This window comes from Artemia franciscana, chromosome 20 (assembly GCF_032884065.1).
Source record: "Artemia franciscana chromosome 20, ASM3288406v1, whole genome shotgun sequence".
Taxonomy (NCBI): domain Eukaryota; kingdom Metazoa; phylum Arthropoda; class Branchiopoda; order Anostraca; family Artemiidae; genus Artemia; species Artemia franciscana.
Window position 1 is genome coordinate 27282919 of NC_088882.1, and position 15580 is coordinate 27298498.

Below are 15580 nucleotides of genomic sequence, written 5' to 3' on the forward strand. Positions count from 1 at the left end.
AAGATTTACTAGATGTTTTCCAGGGAAATTACCTAATAATTGTTTTGGGTACCCGACTGACTGACCATATTTCAGACACTATGCTATGAGAAAAGTATGGTTCAATCCCACTTTCTAGGGCTATAATGAGAGAAAGGTCGAGATGGCTAGAGCATGTTCTGCAGATGTAGGATGACAGATTATCAAAGATTGTACTTTTTGGCCAGCCTCATGGGGCTAAACAAAAAGCAGGTCGTCCTCGGTTGGGGTGGGAGGATATTGTATAAAAATATTTAAAGGAAATGGGTGAAAAGGGAGGGTTTGAATAGATTGGGATAGAGGAGGAACGTGGGTAGCTGTGTGGACCTCAGGCGGCATGGTGCTGCAGTGAGTTTGTTAGTAGTAGTAGCAGTAGTAATACTACTGTGAATGATAGACAATCAGAGGATAATATTAGGCTGCTTACATGATGACATAAAAGTGAATATATCGTTCTACATATACAAACATGCAATAGTCCTGAAAAAACAAAAAAATACACACAGACATGGCCATCCTTCTCTGGAAAAAAAGTGAAGCTTTAAATTTTGGAAGATAGAGATTAAGAGTTCTCATAGATGGTGACTTCCATCAAGTAATTTTCATCAATAATGCATCCCTTTGAGAATTTAATTCATATTTCATTAAGTGTGGCACTTGAAAACAAGTTGAAAAAAATGTCATCGAAACAATGTTGACATAAAAACAACAAAGTCAACAAATAACCGAATTTTTCAATGCAGCCTCTTGAATTTGCTTTTTTGATTCATTGCATTTCTAGTTGGATGATGAGTTAAGTGAATGCAACTAATAATTTTTTTTAAAATATGTTTATTATGCGAAATACTTTTCAAGGACAGATTTCCCTTAACAAAAAGTAGAAAAGTTTAACTTGACGCAAAAATTAGAGTATTTTCACTTTCCCAAGTTTTGATCTTAACTCGGGTTAACATAGGACATCAACCAGTCTCTATTACATGTACACTAATATATACAACTCGATAGTCTTATATTGCTTGGTGTTTCGTTGTTTCGACAGTAAGTTGAAGTTTAGAAGGAAGTCACTCACCTAAAAGTGAAAGTAAGCCAGCCCATATTTGATGCATCTCGACCCTGCCAAAAATAAACAACACATTGAAAATCATCTTCAACATCCTCTTCCGGTTCCGCACCAGCTTCTTCTGGTATATCCCCAGGGATCCAGTAACGACACAAAAAAACATAGCAATCTCCAGAATAGAAATGTCCTACAAAGTAAAAAGCATCACCTATATCAAAGTAGTCTTCGGAATTGATCAAAGTCAGGTTAACAGCATTACCTCATTAAAAAATGAGCGTGTACCCATTCCCCAAAAGAATCTGATTTTAAAATAATAAACTTATTAAATAAAAATTGAAGGAAACTGAATAGGACTATACTTCCAGACACTTTCCAAGGACAAGCCCGCGAAAAGAGTATAAGATATTACCCTCTCTTAGTTACCTTTGGCAAAATTCAACTTCGGACAATCAATTCAAAATGATACCAGGTGACCTCAATAGAATGACCAAATACTTTATATTAAATAGACTCCACATTTTTGTTTTTTTATGAATTATAATAGGAAACTCAAAACTACTTAGATTTCTAGTGAATGGTATGCAAGATAGATTTAAACATAAACCAACCCATGGTCTTGAACCTTCTAAGCAAAAGTGTAATTGCAATAGGCATGATTAGCATAAATATATACTACCTTAACTTATAACTTAGATCTGCTTGTGCCTCCAGAGGCACCCAGGGCATCAAGAAGGAGCTGCCAATCTTACTGCAAATGATATTACCCCTCTTTTGGTTACCTTTGGCAAAATTCAACTTCGGACAATCAATTCAAAATGATACCAGGTGACCTCTAGAGAATGACCAAACACTTTATCTTAAGTAGACTCCATATTTTTCTTTTTTTTAAATTATAATAGGAAACTTAAAACTACTTAGATTTCCAATGGATGGTATGCAAGATAGATTTAATCATAATCCAACCCATGGTCTGCTGCCAATATATCCACCCACTGAGGTTGGATTGAGAATTTGAGGTTTCGTAGATCTGTTTTTTTTTTTCGTTCAGTGCATGGTGTTTCACGGTCTGCCTCTGCGGCATGGACCCAATTAATGTCAGTGGAGCCCTGCATTTGGTAGCCGGAGATTGTCCATACGTGGTGCGTTGCCAAGGTATCTTCCTCGATGATATGCTACTAAATTCGTCACAAGACGCTGATCCGTTCTATCACGAATGGATTGATTGGTTATCCCCTGCTGCTATTGAATGTTGAGAATTCTTCTGAGACATGTGTTCTGGAAAGCAAGACTTCTCTTCGTCTGTTCCTGGTTGAAATACCAGGTTTCGTCGGCGTAAAGTAGAGCTGGCATGACGTTGCTATTGAGCCACCAAACTTTCCTTAGTCAATTGAAAGCTTCATTAGTTTCACTAATTTTAGTACTTTTGTGATAGACCCTGTTTTTCAATTATGCTTCCTATGTATTTAAAATGGATAACTTTTTCTAACTATTGGTCTCCGCAAGCTATGCTCAGGGGAGTCTCTTGTGGATACGCATTTTATTTTTCAACATTTATTTCTAGACCGACCTGGCAGCTTTTCTCCTTCACTTGGTATAAGCGTTCGGCGATGTCGTCAGTGAAGTCTATCTCACTCAGACGTACTTCAGAATTCAGTGCTGTCTGTGCTGGCGCTTCACATTATGGAAAAAAAACCTTATACTTATTATTACACCTGCACTATTATACTTATACGGAATAATAAGTAATTAGCGTAGGTATGTTAAGACTAGTCCCCTACATCTGTGATCCTATCGTCATTGAATCTGTCTCTAGTTTGATATATGGATGACGTTTTGAATCTCAGCCGCACCTTCCAAAGAATGGATGAGGTCTTTGCCACACTTCAACAGGGGTATGTTGAACTTCGCCTTCGTTTCAATGTTGATAAGTCAGAAATAGTGCTATTTAATTGAAAAGGTGAGCCACCGTACTCTGTCGCGCTTGGCAATGCCACTATTAGAGCCGTTGACCACCTTGTTTATTTAGGTCTTCCCATTGGTTCGTCACTACACCACACTCGACCCCTTCTCCTAGACCATCTCGTACGACGTATATTTGCTTCTTATGCATCGGCTGATGCGGTAAAAGTGTGGTAAAACGGCTTCAATGTCATTTTTTATTGGTAGCCATCTTGAGTTTCTAGTCTTATCACTTGTGTATCGTATTTGAAATACATGTTATAGATTAATACTGTATTACTGCCAATGAAAAAATGAAACTTACCGAAGGCGCGAACACATGTAAGAGCTAAGTTCTCCTGAACTGATCAATTATTAGAACTAGGCCCACTGAGATGTATATAACGTCATGGTAGCTTCATTTTCATGCCAGATTGAATAAGTTACAAGAAGTACCTTCAAATTATAAGCCTAATTGAAAAAGTAAATCAAAGTTTACCCATTTCCTCTTCAGGAAGTCTTACAAACTTCTTTCCTTCAAGGACAAATGCCTCCATTGCTTCAAGATCTTCGTTCCATTCATCAATAAGCTGTTGAGCTTCTGATAAAAGCATCGGCGGTTGACGAGGCATAAACAAGGCGGATAAATCAACCTTAAAGCAAAAAGAAAGCATATAAAGTGAGGTTAAAAAAAAGAAAAAGATCACTTTTAGGAAAATTCTTACAAGCTTCAACACTAATGTTGATTTTCCTACGCCTATTTACATCTTCTGCACCCGAATTCTCTCAAAAATAGAATTCAAAAACGTCAAACAAGTTCATTTCAAAAGATTTAAATAGGACTGCAAAAGTATCAAAAAATAAATTTAATAAAGAAACTTAAGGGAACATTTACTTTCTAACCTCCCCTTCGGGTATACTCACCCATCAGTTTTGATGCGTTATTCTTGTTTCAATATGTAAAATTGAAAAAAAAAACGGAAAATTTTGTTCTGTTTAAGCCAGTAAGAAAACCACCCTTTCAAGAAGTTGAATGTTCGAAATACAAGCGATCATTTCAGGTAGAGGGTAGAATCTTCCATAAAAGCACCAAAAAGCATTGAAAAATGATGATCAATAGGACAAATTAGGGATGACGCTAAATAAAACTGCTTTGAGTCTAAACTGGTTTTAGACTATTTCACTTTTTGCTTTTGACTGTTTGATTTCTGGTTTTTGACTATTTGACTTTGTGTTTTTGACTATTTACGACCAAACTTGATACATGTATTGCTTTGATTGAACACACGAGCCAGAATACAAATAGTCACATCTCATGATCGCTTAAAACCATTTTCTACCATATTTAAAAAACGATCAAAAATTAAATAAAAACAAGTTTTTTCAATTGACAGTAAGGAGCAACATTAAACCTTAAGACGAACAAAAATTATTACGTATATGAGGGAGAGTTGCCTCCTCCTCAGCGCAACACTCATTACGCTAAAGTTTAAATTTTGTCCAAATTCTTTAAAAACGACTTCTGAAACACAAGGGTCGTTTAATTATAACAATAAGTAACTTTTTTCAAAGTGTCGAAAACTTTTAGCGTGAAGAGCGAAGTGTTGAGGAGGGGGCAACCCGTCCTCATAAACGTATTAATTTTTTCGTTTTAAATTTTAATATTGCTCCTTACTCTCATCTGAAATTCTTTTTTTTTTGTCATTTAATTCATTTGAAGAATTGACTGGCTTGATAAGAAAATGTACACACAACAAAGTAAAAGTAAAAAAAAAACAGCGGGGTGGAAGGGGGGCAGATCAAGGGTGACTGGTCAATAAAAAGAAAACGGGAAATAAAGTAGACTACTGATATATTTTTCTCTTCTCTGGACTATTAAGGGTACCTGTTTTCAAGGGTCGCTGAGCCAAAATAAACTGATTGAAAGATAAACCATTTCAAACAGTCAGCAGTTATGTTACAGTTAACATCATCAAGATGGTACTGATGCTCTTAACAATTGAACTTGAAGAAATTTTGCACGCTGAAACTAGGGATGAGTCCATTTTTGGCAGTTCCAACATCCAATAATGAACCCAAGACACTTAGCAAAAAGTATATAACTAATTTCCAACACAAGGGAAGAAGCAAACGTTAGATGCTACAAAGAACAGCCAATCCTTCTCAGTCGTATATCGAAGAACTTGTTTTTTTCTGTTAGTCATGGTTCTCGACTTGAATTTGCGGATCGAAAGTATAACACTTCAAAATAGGGATGCAACCTTTTAATCGACAAACAGATATAAAATTTTCAACTGGATATTTCGAAGTCAAAATTTTTTATATCTGTTCACTGTCGATTAAAAGGTTTCATCCCTATTTTTAACTGTTATACTTTCGTCATGGAAAGGCAGTGTGGTCTTTGAAGTTATCTACGTCGAATTTCCGGATAGTCGGTAAAAATGCCAATTTATAGATTCCAAAACACATCATTTTAAATGTTTCAATGCCCCATCTCAAACAATAAAAACATTCCAGTATGTTTTCTAATATCATTACCCTTACTTTTTTTCTACTTTTTCTATATTTTTTTCTCCAAAAGGATCATGTTAAATCGGTGGTTGCAGAAAATTAGTGCGTTGTCACTTGTAAAGACATCTTCAGGTATAATGTTCTATCTAATTAATAAAGGAGAAAAACACTTACTTTAGTTTCTTGTTTTTTCACCCATGTATTAAGGTCTGCTCCAGTCTTGCGCACTGAAGCTGCTGTCCTTGTGAAATCAACAGCAATTACATCATCCCAACCGACGAACTTTGTTTTGGCGAACTATTAGAAAGTAAAATGGCGTTAACACTAGGTAAACAAATGCAAACAATCCTGTAACTACTCAAAAAAAAAACTTCAGCCGCTCAGTAAATAATCTGTACAATCTGAACTATTTAAATTGGCATTTTCCATCACAATAAATTATGAAAATATTTAAAATACTAAAAAATGAACAAGCTGAATTACTTAAATATTCTATATAATGAAAGAGCAGTTAATAATTCAACTTAGCTATGAGCATTCATGCTGTCAAATGGTTGGAAAACTAATAATGTTGACTGAGCGTGTCATACGTCATCTTCAGACTTGTTTTAAGGCTTTTTAACTACAACGTTTTCGAGACTCTATTACTCCAACTTCGGGCCTCTAGTTATTAAAAGTACTACTACTACTACTACTTCTACTAACAACCCACTGCAGCACCAAGTCGCCCAAGGCCAACAAAGCGAAACACGCTTCTTCTCTCATCACTATCTATTGAAAGCCTCCCTCTCTACGCCCTCCCAGGAAGTTCCCAATTCCCTTAAATCTTTCGTTAAGACATCCCCCCTCACTCTAACCGAGCACGACCTGCTTCCCATCTAGCCCCAGACGGTTGGCCGAAAAGGACAATCTTTGGCAATCTATCATCCTTCATCCACAGAACGTGACCTAGCCCTCTTAAACTTTCTCTCATAACAGCCCTAGAAAGCAGGATGGAACCCCACTTTTCGTACACCTTACTGTTTGAAATACGGTCAGTCACTCAGGTACCCAAGACAGTCCGTAGGCAATTTCTCTGGAAAACATCTAGCAAATCTTTGTCTGTTTTTCGGATAATTCTTTTTTGACTTAATGTGGTTTTTTGTTGTTGGGCTTAAGATACCCCACGTTTAATAACTACAATTTTGCATATCCATGGATACTTCTGCTTGGTTTATTGTTTCGGTGTGCTGTTTGTTCTAGGTGTTGGGTCTGCGCGTAAGGTCAAAACATCGCTTAAGTGCGTTTCTGTATAAACTACCAATGTAGGAAAACGTTTTTTTTTATATATTATAATTACAAACAAACATTCTACAAATTACTGTAATTCATTCAATATCATGAATATCATTAAGTATTTGACTCTGTGAAGCATACTAAATACTTCTGATCAAAGCGATAGCATACGATTCTTATGGTAGAGGAACATAGTTATGGTATGTTCTTACCATCATATGAGTTATAGTCAGAACCCCTGGAAAATTTTGTACCTTATTTGCATAACTTAGGTCACATTCTATCCTTACATCGCTGATTAATGTTATGTTGACAAAGGCGATGCAGAGGCAATCTAACTAGTCACGCATCCAAAGAGAACCACTGTTTTGCTTCAAGTCCGTTATTATATGAGTTTCACGATGCGATGTTTCGTTTTAAATTTGAAGTGTTGGGTGATAATTTGCTTAAGCGATATATAGATGTTTTCACTTTCTATATTTCTTATAATGATTTCGATATATTCGATAATTTTTTTTTCTCAAATTAATTAACTCTTCACTTTGCCAAAGTTCAATAAAAATTCGCTTTGCCAAATGTAATTAAAGAGTATTTTGACAACTTTTTTCCAAACATTTGAATAGTATAAAACAATCTTCTATAAGATAAATGCTTACCACAAAAATATAGATTTGAAATTTCATTAGATTCTGGATAAAGAAAAATAAACTACTGGCTATTTTCGGCAATTCAAAATCAGCGGCATTTCAATATTTTCCTGAGAATTGTTTGTGCATTTGAGTGATTAAACAAAAAAGCAGGTTTTTTAAAATAAAAGTAAGGATCAACCTTAAAACTTAACCGAACAGAAATTATTACAATACGGGGTGAATACTTCATATCCAAAATACCACGCTCTTCACACTAACATTATTTAGAATGTTCAAACCTTATTCTAATTAAACGAACCTTGACTTTCACTCTTTGTTCGTAAAGGATTATGATAGAAAGTCACAATTAAGTGTAGAGAGCGAAGTATTTAAGATGGGGGCTTCCCCCAGATCCCACCTCTGAAATTCACCCAGAAAAAATTTGCCTTCCGAAAAATGTCTGTTTACCTCCCAATAACAAATGCTATATGTAAGCAATAAGTACTAGCCTTTTCATTTTCTAAAAAAAAGTTTCTAAAAAAAAGGAACGACACTGAAACTTAAAACGAGCAGAAATTATTCGCTATATAAGAGGTGCTCTTCTCTCCTCAACGCCCCGCTCTTTACACTAAATTTTAACTCTTTCTCACAATTCTACTTTCAAAAAAATAAAAACTTTAGCGCAGAGAGTGAGGCGTTGAGGAGAGGATAACTTCTTTTCATATACAGAATAATTTCTGTTCGTTTTAAATTTTAATGTTTCTCCTTACTTTCAGTTAAAAAAAAAAAACATACGTTAAAAATTAAAACAAAATTTGCAAATTCATTTTGGAATATTTATTCCTTATGAAGCATTGTCCCCTCCTCATTACCTTAATCTTTACGCTAAAGATGTTAACAGTGAAAAGAGCTTCCAATTCTAATTTTAAAAAACCGTGTTTTAGTGAATGCTCTTAAAAATTAGGACAAACAGTCAAACTTTAGCGTAAAGAGCAAGGTATTAAGGTAGTAAGTTCAAGTCCAGCCACACCTTCATCGTTTGTAGTATAGGACGTCCCCAGTATAATTTTTCATTGCTCTTTTATGAATACTTTCAAGTTTAGAACATTGGTCTTTGGTCAACTCAGGGTGCCAGATAGGGAAAGCTTATTCAGGACAGGGTATAAGAATAATAAATTATTTTAAGGTTCTGGATTGATATAGCGAACCGATTGAAAAGGGAGAAAGAAAAACGACTAGATTTAAATAAGTAAATTAGAAGAGATGGTTACATAAACTTCGTAGGGGGCTTATTCGATTGCAAATCAGAATTTATAGTGCCCTTCTCAAGAGTCAAGTGAATGGAGGGCAACTAGCCCCCCAAAGCCCTTTTTCCCCAAATACATCCAATCAACATTTTGAGATAGCTATTTTGTTCAAAATAGTTTAAAGATCAAATGTCATAAACTCCAGAGTCGACATATCTCCCAAGAGCCCAGGGGTGAGTGTTGTAAGGTATACCCCGAGGGCATATAAGGTTTTATGTAAGGGGTAGTTGTATAAACTTCAGAGATAGCTTGTTTGAATGGAAACTGAAATCTCTAGTTACCTTTTTAAGAGTCATCAGAAGTGATCGAAGGGTATCTACCCCGTCCTACGCCTTTTCCCACATGCATCCGATAAAAATTTTGAGACAGCCATTTTGTTCAAAATAGTTCAAAATTCAAATTACTATAAATTAGGAGGTTGAGAATTCCTCCATAACACCCTGGGCAAGAATTATAACTTATGTAAGTTGTAAGTTCTTAAGAATCGAATGTGATAAAAAAAATAACACCCCCACCTCCCCCTCCCCTTGTGCCTTTTCTCTAAATATATCTTGTAAAATTTCGAAATATAATTTTTTTTTAAAATAGTCCAAATTCAAATTACTATAACTTAGGGGTTAAGAGATTTTTTCAAGCCCTCGGGTCAAGGATTGTAACTTATTTAAGCTGACCATTGTTAGAATATTAGGTTTTGTGGAAGGTGTGGTCGTATTAACTTTGGAGGGGGCTCATTCAATCGGAAACTGAAACTTTCAGCTCTCCTTTAAGAGTCAAAAGTGATCAATGGCCAACTAGCCCATGCCTCACTTTCCCAGACGGCATACGGTCAAAATTTGGAGATACCCATTTCTTTCAAAATAGTTCAAAAACCAAATAACTATGCTTCCGGGATTACCCCCCAACCCTGGGGAAATTGCTTTGATTTACGGAACTTAATTATTGTTACTTTGTTTACTTTGATATTTGGATTTAGTGATTTGGACTTTGATACTTAGGTACTTTGATATTGTTACTTTGACACTAGTTTTGATACTTTGATGAAAGTTTGATGTTGAAAAAAAATGTGTTGAAAAAAAAATTTGTTCTAATGACACAGTAGGTTTTAGACTTTTACAGTGAAAGAAGGAGGCATTGACGAATAGGAAGGGTAAGGGCTTTCCTGATTCTTCAAAATGGATATACAAAAAGAAAAAACACCAGAGTTTACAAGTCATACCTAAACTAAGAAGAAAACACTTTCTTAAAAAGCATTTTTTTTTTCAAAGTCAAAGAGAAGGGGCATTCAAGATTGAAACGTCTCCAATTAGTCATCTCCAAGATTGGTACCGTTCTTTTTCGGGGGAAGGGGCGGTTATCAGAGTTTTCATTGTCATTACAGTGCAAAACAAGTTTTGATTTACAAAAGGCACATACCGATTGACATACCGAATCAAATATCTCTCAACCATCTGTTGTTTGGATTCGAAGAAGAAGAAAAAAAACTATTCGCCCTATTATTTGAAATAAAGGGCCGTAATATTGAAGTAAAAAAAACTAGTAGGCATCTGGATTGAAAGCCTCCGTCTTCACTACTCTACCTTACTGGCAATACCCAAAACAATGCAACGTTTGACGATCAGGCGGTTTTAGGATAACTAAAAGTTGTTTTCTTTCTGCACAAGAGAAATCACAGAAATTGATGGATTAAGTACCCCCTTGAAATTTTGAAGCCCGTATGATTTCTTTTCTAATATGAGTTTTAATGTATATTTTTTATTTTTAGAATGCGGATCCTACTCTCTTCCTGTTAAAATAAAATTTTTACGAGCAGCGGTAGTGCGATTCATTTGACTTGGGAGGACTTTTAGAGAAGTAAACGTAGTTTTTTTTTTTTGGCCCTACTGATGAGCGTTCCCTTATCTCTTCATGACCCAAATTTCAGCCATTCACTCTAAAAATCTTTCAAAACTTAAAAAATTAGAAGTTCAGATAAATTGGTGGCAGAGTGTTAAAAAAATTAGTTCAGTTATTTATAAAAAAAAAAAAAAAAAAAAAAAAAAAAAAAAAAAAAAAAAAAAAAAAAAAAACCATCACGAACATACATAGAGAAAACTATAGAGATCATAAGTGTTATTTTCCGAACCTCCAAAGTATTTGTTAAATTCAAAAATCACTGCGTCTAGGGAGTTTTGGGCCAAAGACTTACAGCATGAGCCGCCATCAAATGTTTTATTGATAAAATCAGACAAATCTATGTAGGTGGCACCCAAATGTACATCTAGAAGTCATATTGAGCCAGTTATAGAGGTTTTCTTTTGAAATAGGAAATGAGGGTGGATGAAGGAGGGTAGAGAAAGGAAGGTGGAATAGTTGAAGTTCTTAGACTGATTTATTTTTACATTTATGTCACAGATGAATTTGAAAAAAACAAAATATTAAACAACAGAACAAGTCAGTTTTAGATGAATCTTTTCTGTTCACTTTATTCCCGAAAATTTAAATTCACAAATATTCCAAATAATTCTCCTGTATTTTTTGGAATATGTTTTTGATACCTTTATTAAAAGCTTCAAAAGAAAACCCCGTCTGCCCTGCATGAAGGATACCAAATACATACATTAAAGTTTTGTCGTGAAAGTAATATATATCCATTTTAATGTTTAAGTTCTGGATTCATGACAGTTTCAATTTTCAAAGATGACATGACAAAGTTGTCTGAGACAGACCCACAGTCATATTAGTTTACTGGCTACTTTTACCTCATGGGTCACCAGCCCTGGAGGGAAAAGGCCTTTCAGCTGCTTTTTTTATCTAGTTACAAGCATTTACAGCTTGAAAAAGAGCCGAAACTCAATTGTCATGAGTAAAAGCAATTCTCTGCACATTTCAGCATTATCCTTCACTGCATTTCCCAGACCTCAAACTAAATAATTATTAGGATTCTTTCCAGACTTACAAATAAACAGCAAAATGGGAACAAAAGATACGTTAAACTATATTAGGCTGCTAACAGCTATATCGAAAATCACTAAAGATAAAAGGTCCCCATAGTGTCAGTTGCTCATAACCCATTACTGTTAGCTCGTTCCCGTTAGCTTACACAAAAATTGGCAACGAAGAAAAATGCAAGAATGACAATTTTTGGAATCGAATAATCTGTTTTCATTTATGTTTTATAGAAAAGAAAAATTAAAAATAATATGCCCGTTTCCGCACTATATTTTCTGTCGAAATGACACAATAGAAATAAACAACACAGCATAATTCTCTACTCCACAGTTGGCAACACAATAAAAAATATAAAAACTTACTTGCGTCTCAGAACCTTCGGCAACTTTAGTGACAACAGCGAATTCGGGCCTTTTAACGACAGACCAGAGTTCTTGTGATAGTTTGTGAGCGGCAGCTCGTACCAGTCGTGTAGACTTTCGGCCAAACCAAACGAATACTTCATTATAACAATCCAAGATATAGACATGCTTCGTTTTAAGTAAATCACGGACAAGTTTCCCACCAGAAACCTCAACTTGCGGTAATTCCAGGTAACCCATGCCAAGACCAACTTGATAAAGGCGAGGGGTGAAAGGTTTAAAATCGCTGGGTACATGCTCCTAATTAAAAAAAAAATTATTACTAATAAATGTTGGTGTTCCAAAAACTATCACCTTTCGACCAATAAATACGAACTGTTGTGAGATCTACCGTTCCAAATTTTAAACACATATTAGTAGGCGTTAGAATATTTAAGACAAGTGCCAAAAGAAATACAAATTATAACATGACTTGACTTATTAGCATTAAAACATGACACTGTCATTATTATGTCATAGAATCTTATGTCAAATTTTATATCATAGCACTCTCATGCCATAACCTGTTAATTAAAATGTTTTCATCATAGCAATATTGTCAAAAATATGGTACATATTTTAGTTGGTGTTCGTTGTTGTAAGTTGAATCTATATCATGTTTTAGACGAATTTGGAAGTTCCAGGAACATCATCATTGCCCTATAAGCTCCTTATAATAATATTTTACTAATGCCGATATTTAGCTAGCGCTGATTTGAGCCAATGATATTTTTACAGGATTCTTCAGCCAATCAGTAAATTTATACAAAATATGACTGGTTCAAGTACGTAATAGCTAGATCTCGGTATTAGCAAAATTTCATCGCGAATGGGCATTATATGCTGACAGTTCTTTATAATAACAATTACAAAAGATACTAGATGTGGCCTTTTCCTTCAAAATGAGTCATAGCATAGCTCTCTATGATGTTCGAATGCTCAGCTATCTTGGGAGAGGAAAAAAACGAAAAAAAGATTATGTTGATGAGAAATATCGTGGTTGCAGCCACTTTCCTTGTTTTTAAAGCCAACACATTTTCCTTGTTGTTAAAGCCAAGGGACTATAATTTTCATTTAAAGGGATTTTGGACAAGGCGGTTCTAGTGGTAACCATTTTGAGAAGTTATGGGCTATTTTATCTCTTAGTATAGGCCGTGATTGTCTCTTATAAGGTTATCATTACCGCAGCAACCCTGAAGGATGCACGGTCAATCCCTGATGGATGCAAGGATGCAAGGTCAAACCTTAGAATCTCATGAAAAGTTCCAGTACGCTCCCTCGAATGATATATTTACTGGGAGGTTAAAAGAAAAAATTCCAGATGGCTTGCGAAGCATAAATGGCGGTATAATACTTGCAGATGTTAAACTTGCAGAGCTAGACCTCAGTGATAGTGCATTTTGACCTGTAGGAATTGAGTTGTCCACCACATGAGTACTTTATGCTATGCATTATACTAGCTAAAGTTGAATAACAACTAACTGGAAGTCACTGGCGTAAAGCTATTGACTGCAAATTTGAACACTCTTGTTTGCAATGACAAAACGCTGGTACACTACTTAACCTGAAAAAATTCATTTGCGGAAGGAATCGTCAAGAAAACGAATGTGTGTAAAGTTTTGGTCTCCTTCTTTGGCGCAGTTGGTACCCTAGAACTTTATGGTCATGTCCCAAAATAGAGTTTAACACCCAAAAATTTCCTGTTTTTAGTACTTGGGGTTTCACAGCTTGACCCTTCCCCCTCTAGAAAAAAAATCTCCATCTCAAAAATTGGTAGCTGAACATGCAGGATAAAGACTATTTCTCCAAAAAAGAGAAAATTCTCCGACTCGTAAGTTGCTCTTGCAGGTAAAAAAAAAACCTTTTCTGAGACCGTTAGATAAAGTTCACAGGAGTCCAAGATTTTATCCAGGATTTTTGGGGAGGAGTTTAAGTTTAATTTTCTTCACTCAGAGAACTTGAAATTTTGAAAAAATTTATTTCCGCTTAATAGAATTTAAAAAAAAATTAGAATTTTAACAAGCTATACGGGTAAAAGTAGGCCTACATTTATAAATAATACCCTCCGTGTTTGTACCAACTGTGTATTATTAACTGCTAAAACTTATCTATTCCAGATGTCAATCATTATCATTTTGTTTTTACTTAGATTAAATAGGTAAAAACCAACTAAAACTGATTTCGCCAAGTTATTCCAAGTTCTTATCTGTTTACGAACATTTATCCCCCTACAATCCACCTCAGAGTATCCAATTAGAAAACCATATCTATATAAAAAAAATTGCAATTAGAAAATTGAACAAGACACCTTATAAATACGAATCTCCCACTTTAATGCGGATGAACATATGAATAAGATGGGATGACAGACTTATCTATCAACAAGTGAAATGACATCATTTTCATACAATCCTAAAATGTACTTATCCCAGATTTGCCTCTCACATGGACTATCTGTTTTGGATTTTTCTACAATTAGCCATGGATTGATGCCCGCAACTACTTGAATTTATTTATACATCAATGTAGAAAAAATTAAAAAACACAAAAATAACGATCTAGTGGCAGCTTTCAGAACATCTCACAGATTTCGTTCTATGAAGAGACCTTTATAATTACCCTCAAGATATGAATTTACAAATTGAACAGTTGGCTTTACCAAAGTAAAAAAAAATTAAGTCCTCAAAACTTCGCATCTTCATCGAACCTGACATCAAACCCCATATCTTCATCAAAGGCATTAATTTACAAAAAAAAAACATTCAGTGATGATGTTTAGGATTATTTAGCAGATACTGTCCAATAAAGAGACATTTGTAATATCCTTCAAGTGGCCTATTTATGTTTTAATAATACATCCTGTCTGGGAGCAAAGACAACACGGTCTGACAGTTATTCTTTGGATCTGTCTATAGACAGAAGTAACTTATTTATATATTATATCGTGATCACGACAATATATATTAATTATCAATACAATGATATATTAATTACACAACAATATATTATATTATCACGTGATCCGACAAAAAGTAAAACAATATAGTAGAAAACAAGTGCCCATTTATGTATTTAATTGCCCAATTGCGCGTCCAGTTGGCTTTATAAAAGTCGAAAAAACAAACAGACCGTTACAACTTCGCATCTCCGTCAAATTTGACATCAAACCCCTCATCTTCACCATAATCATTACAACAACAAAAACCCAATGATGGTGTTAAAGACTATTTTGAAGATACTGTCTTATACACAGATATTAGTTTCATTATGTATTTACATATTGTATGGTTGGCTTTATTAAAGTCATAAAAGCAAACTTCGCCCTTACAACTTCACCTCTTTATCAAATTTAACGTCTAAACCCACATCCTCATCAAACGGATTAGGCTAATGTACAATAAAGATCCGGTTATGGTTACAAGGATTATTTACTAAAAACTGTCATAAAAAGAGACATCTGTCATGTCACTTGTGTGTCTGTTAGTAATTACATATTGTAATGCTATCTTTATC

The 15580-nt window shown here is 34.8% G+C and overlaps 1 protein-coding gene across 2 annotated transcripts in view; it reads right to left on the reverse strand.

The window, feature by feature from the left end:
* The window catches only part of LOC136039981 (protein flightless-1-like), a 109223-nt gene that overhangs the window by 38765 nt on the left and 54878 nt on the right, over positions 1 to 15580 (reverse strand). For both annotated transcript variants that reach the window (XM_065724042.1, XM_065724041.1), the window contains exons 15-18: positions 12029 to 12328; positions 5702 to 5824; positions 3516 to 3669; positions 1088 to 1265 (exon numbers count right to left, since the gene is read on the reverse strand). In XM_065724042.1, coding sequence (XP_065580114.1) covers positions 1088 to 1265; positions 3516 to 3669; positions 5702 to 5824; positions 12029 to 12328 — 755 coding nt within the window. The remainder of the gene's footprint in view (positions 1 to 1087; positions 1266 to 3515; positions 3670 to 5701; positions 5825 to 12028; positions 12329 to 15580) is intronic.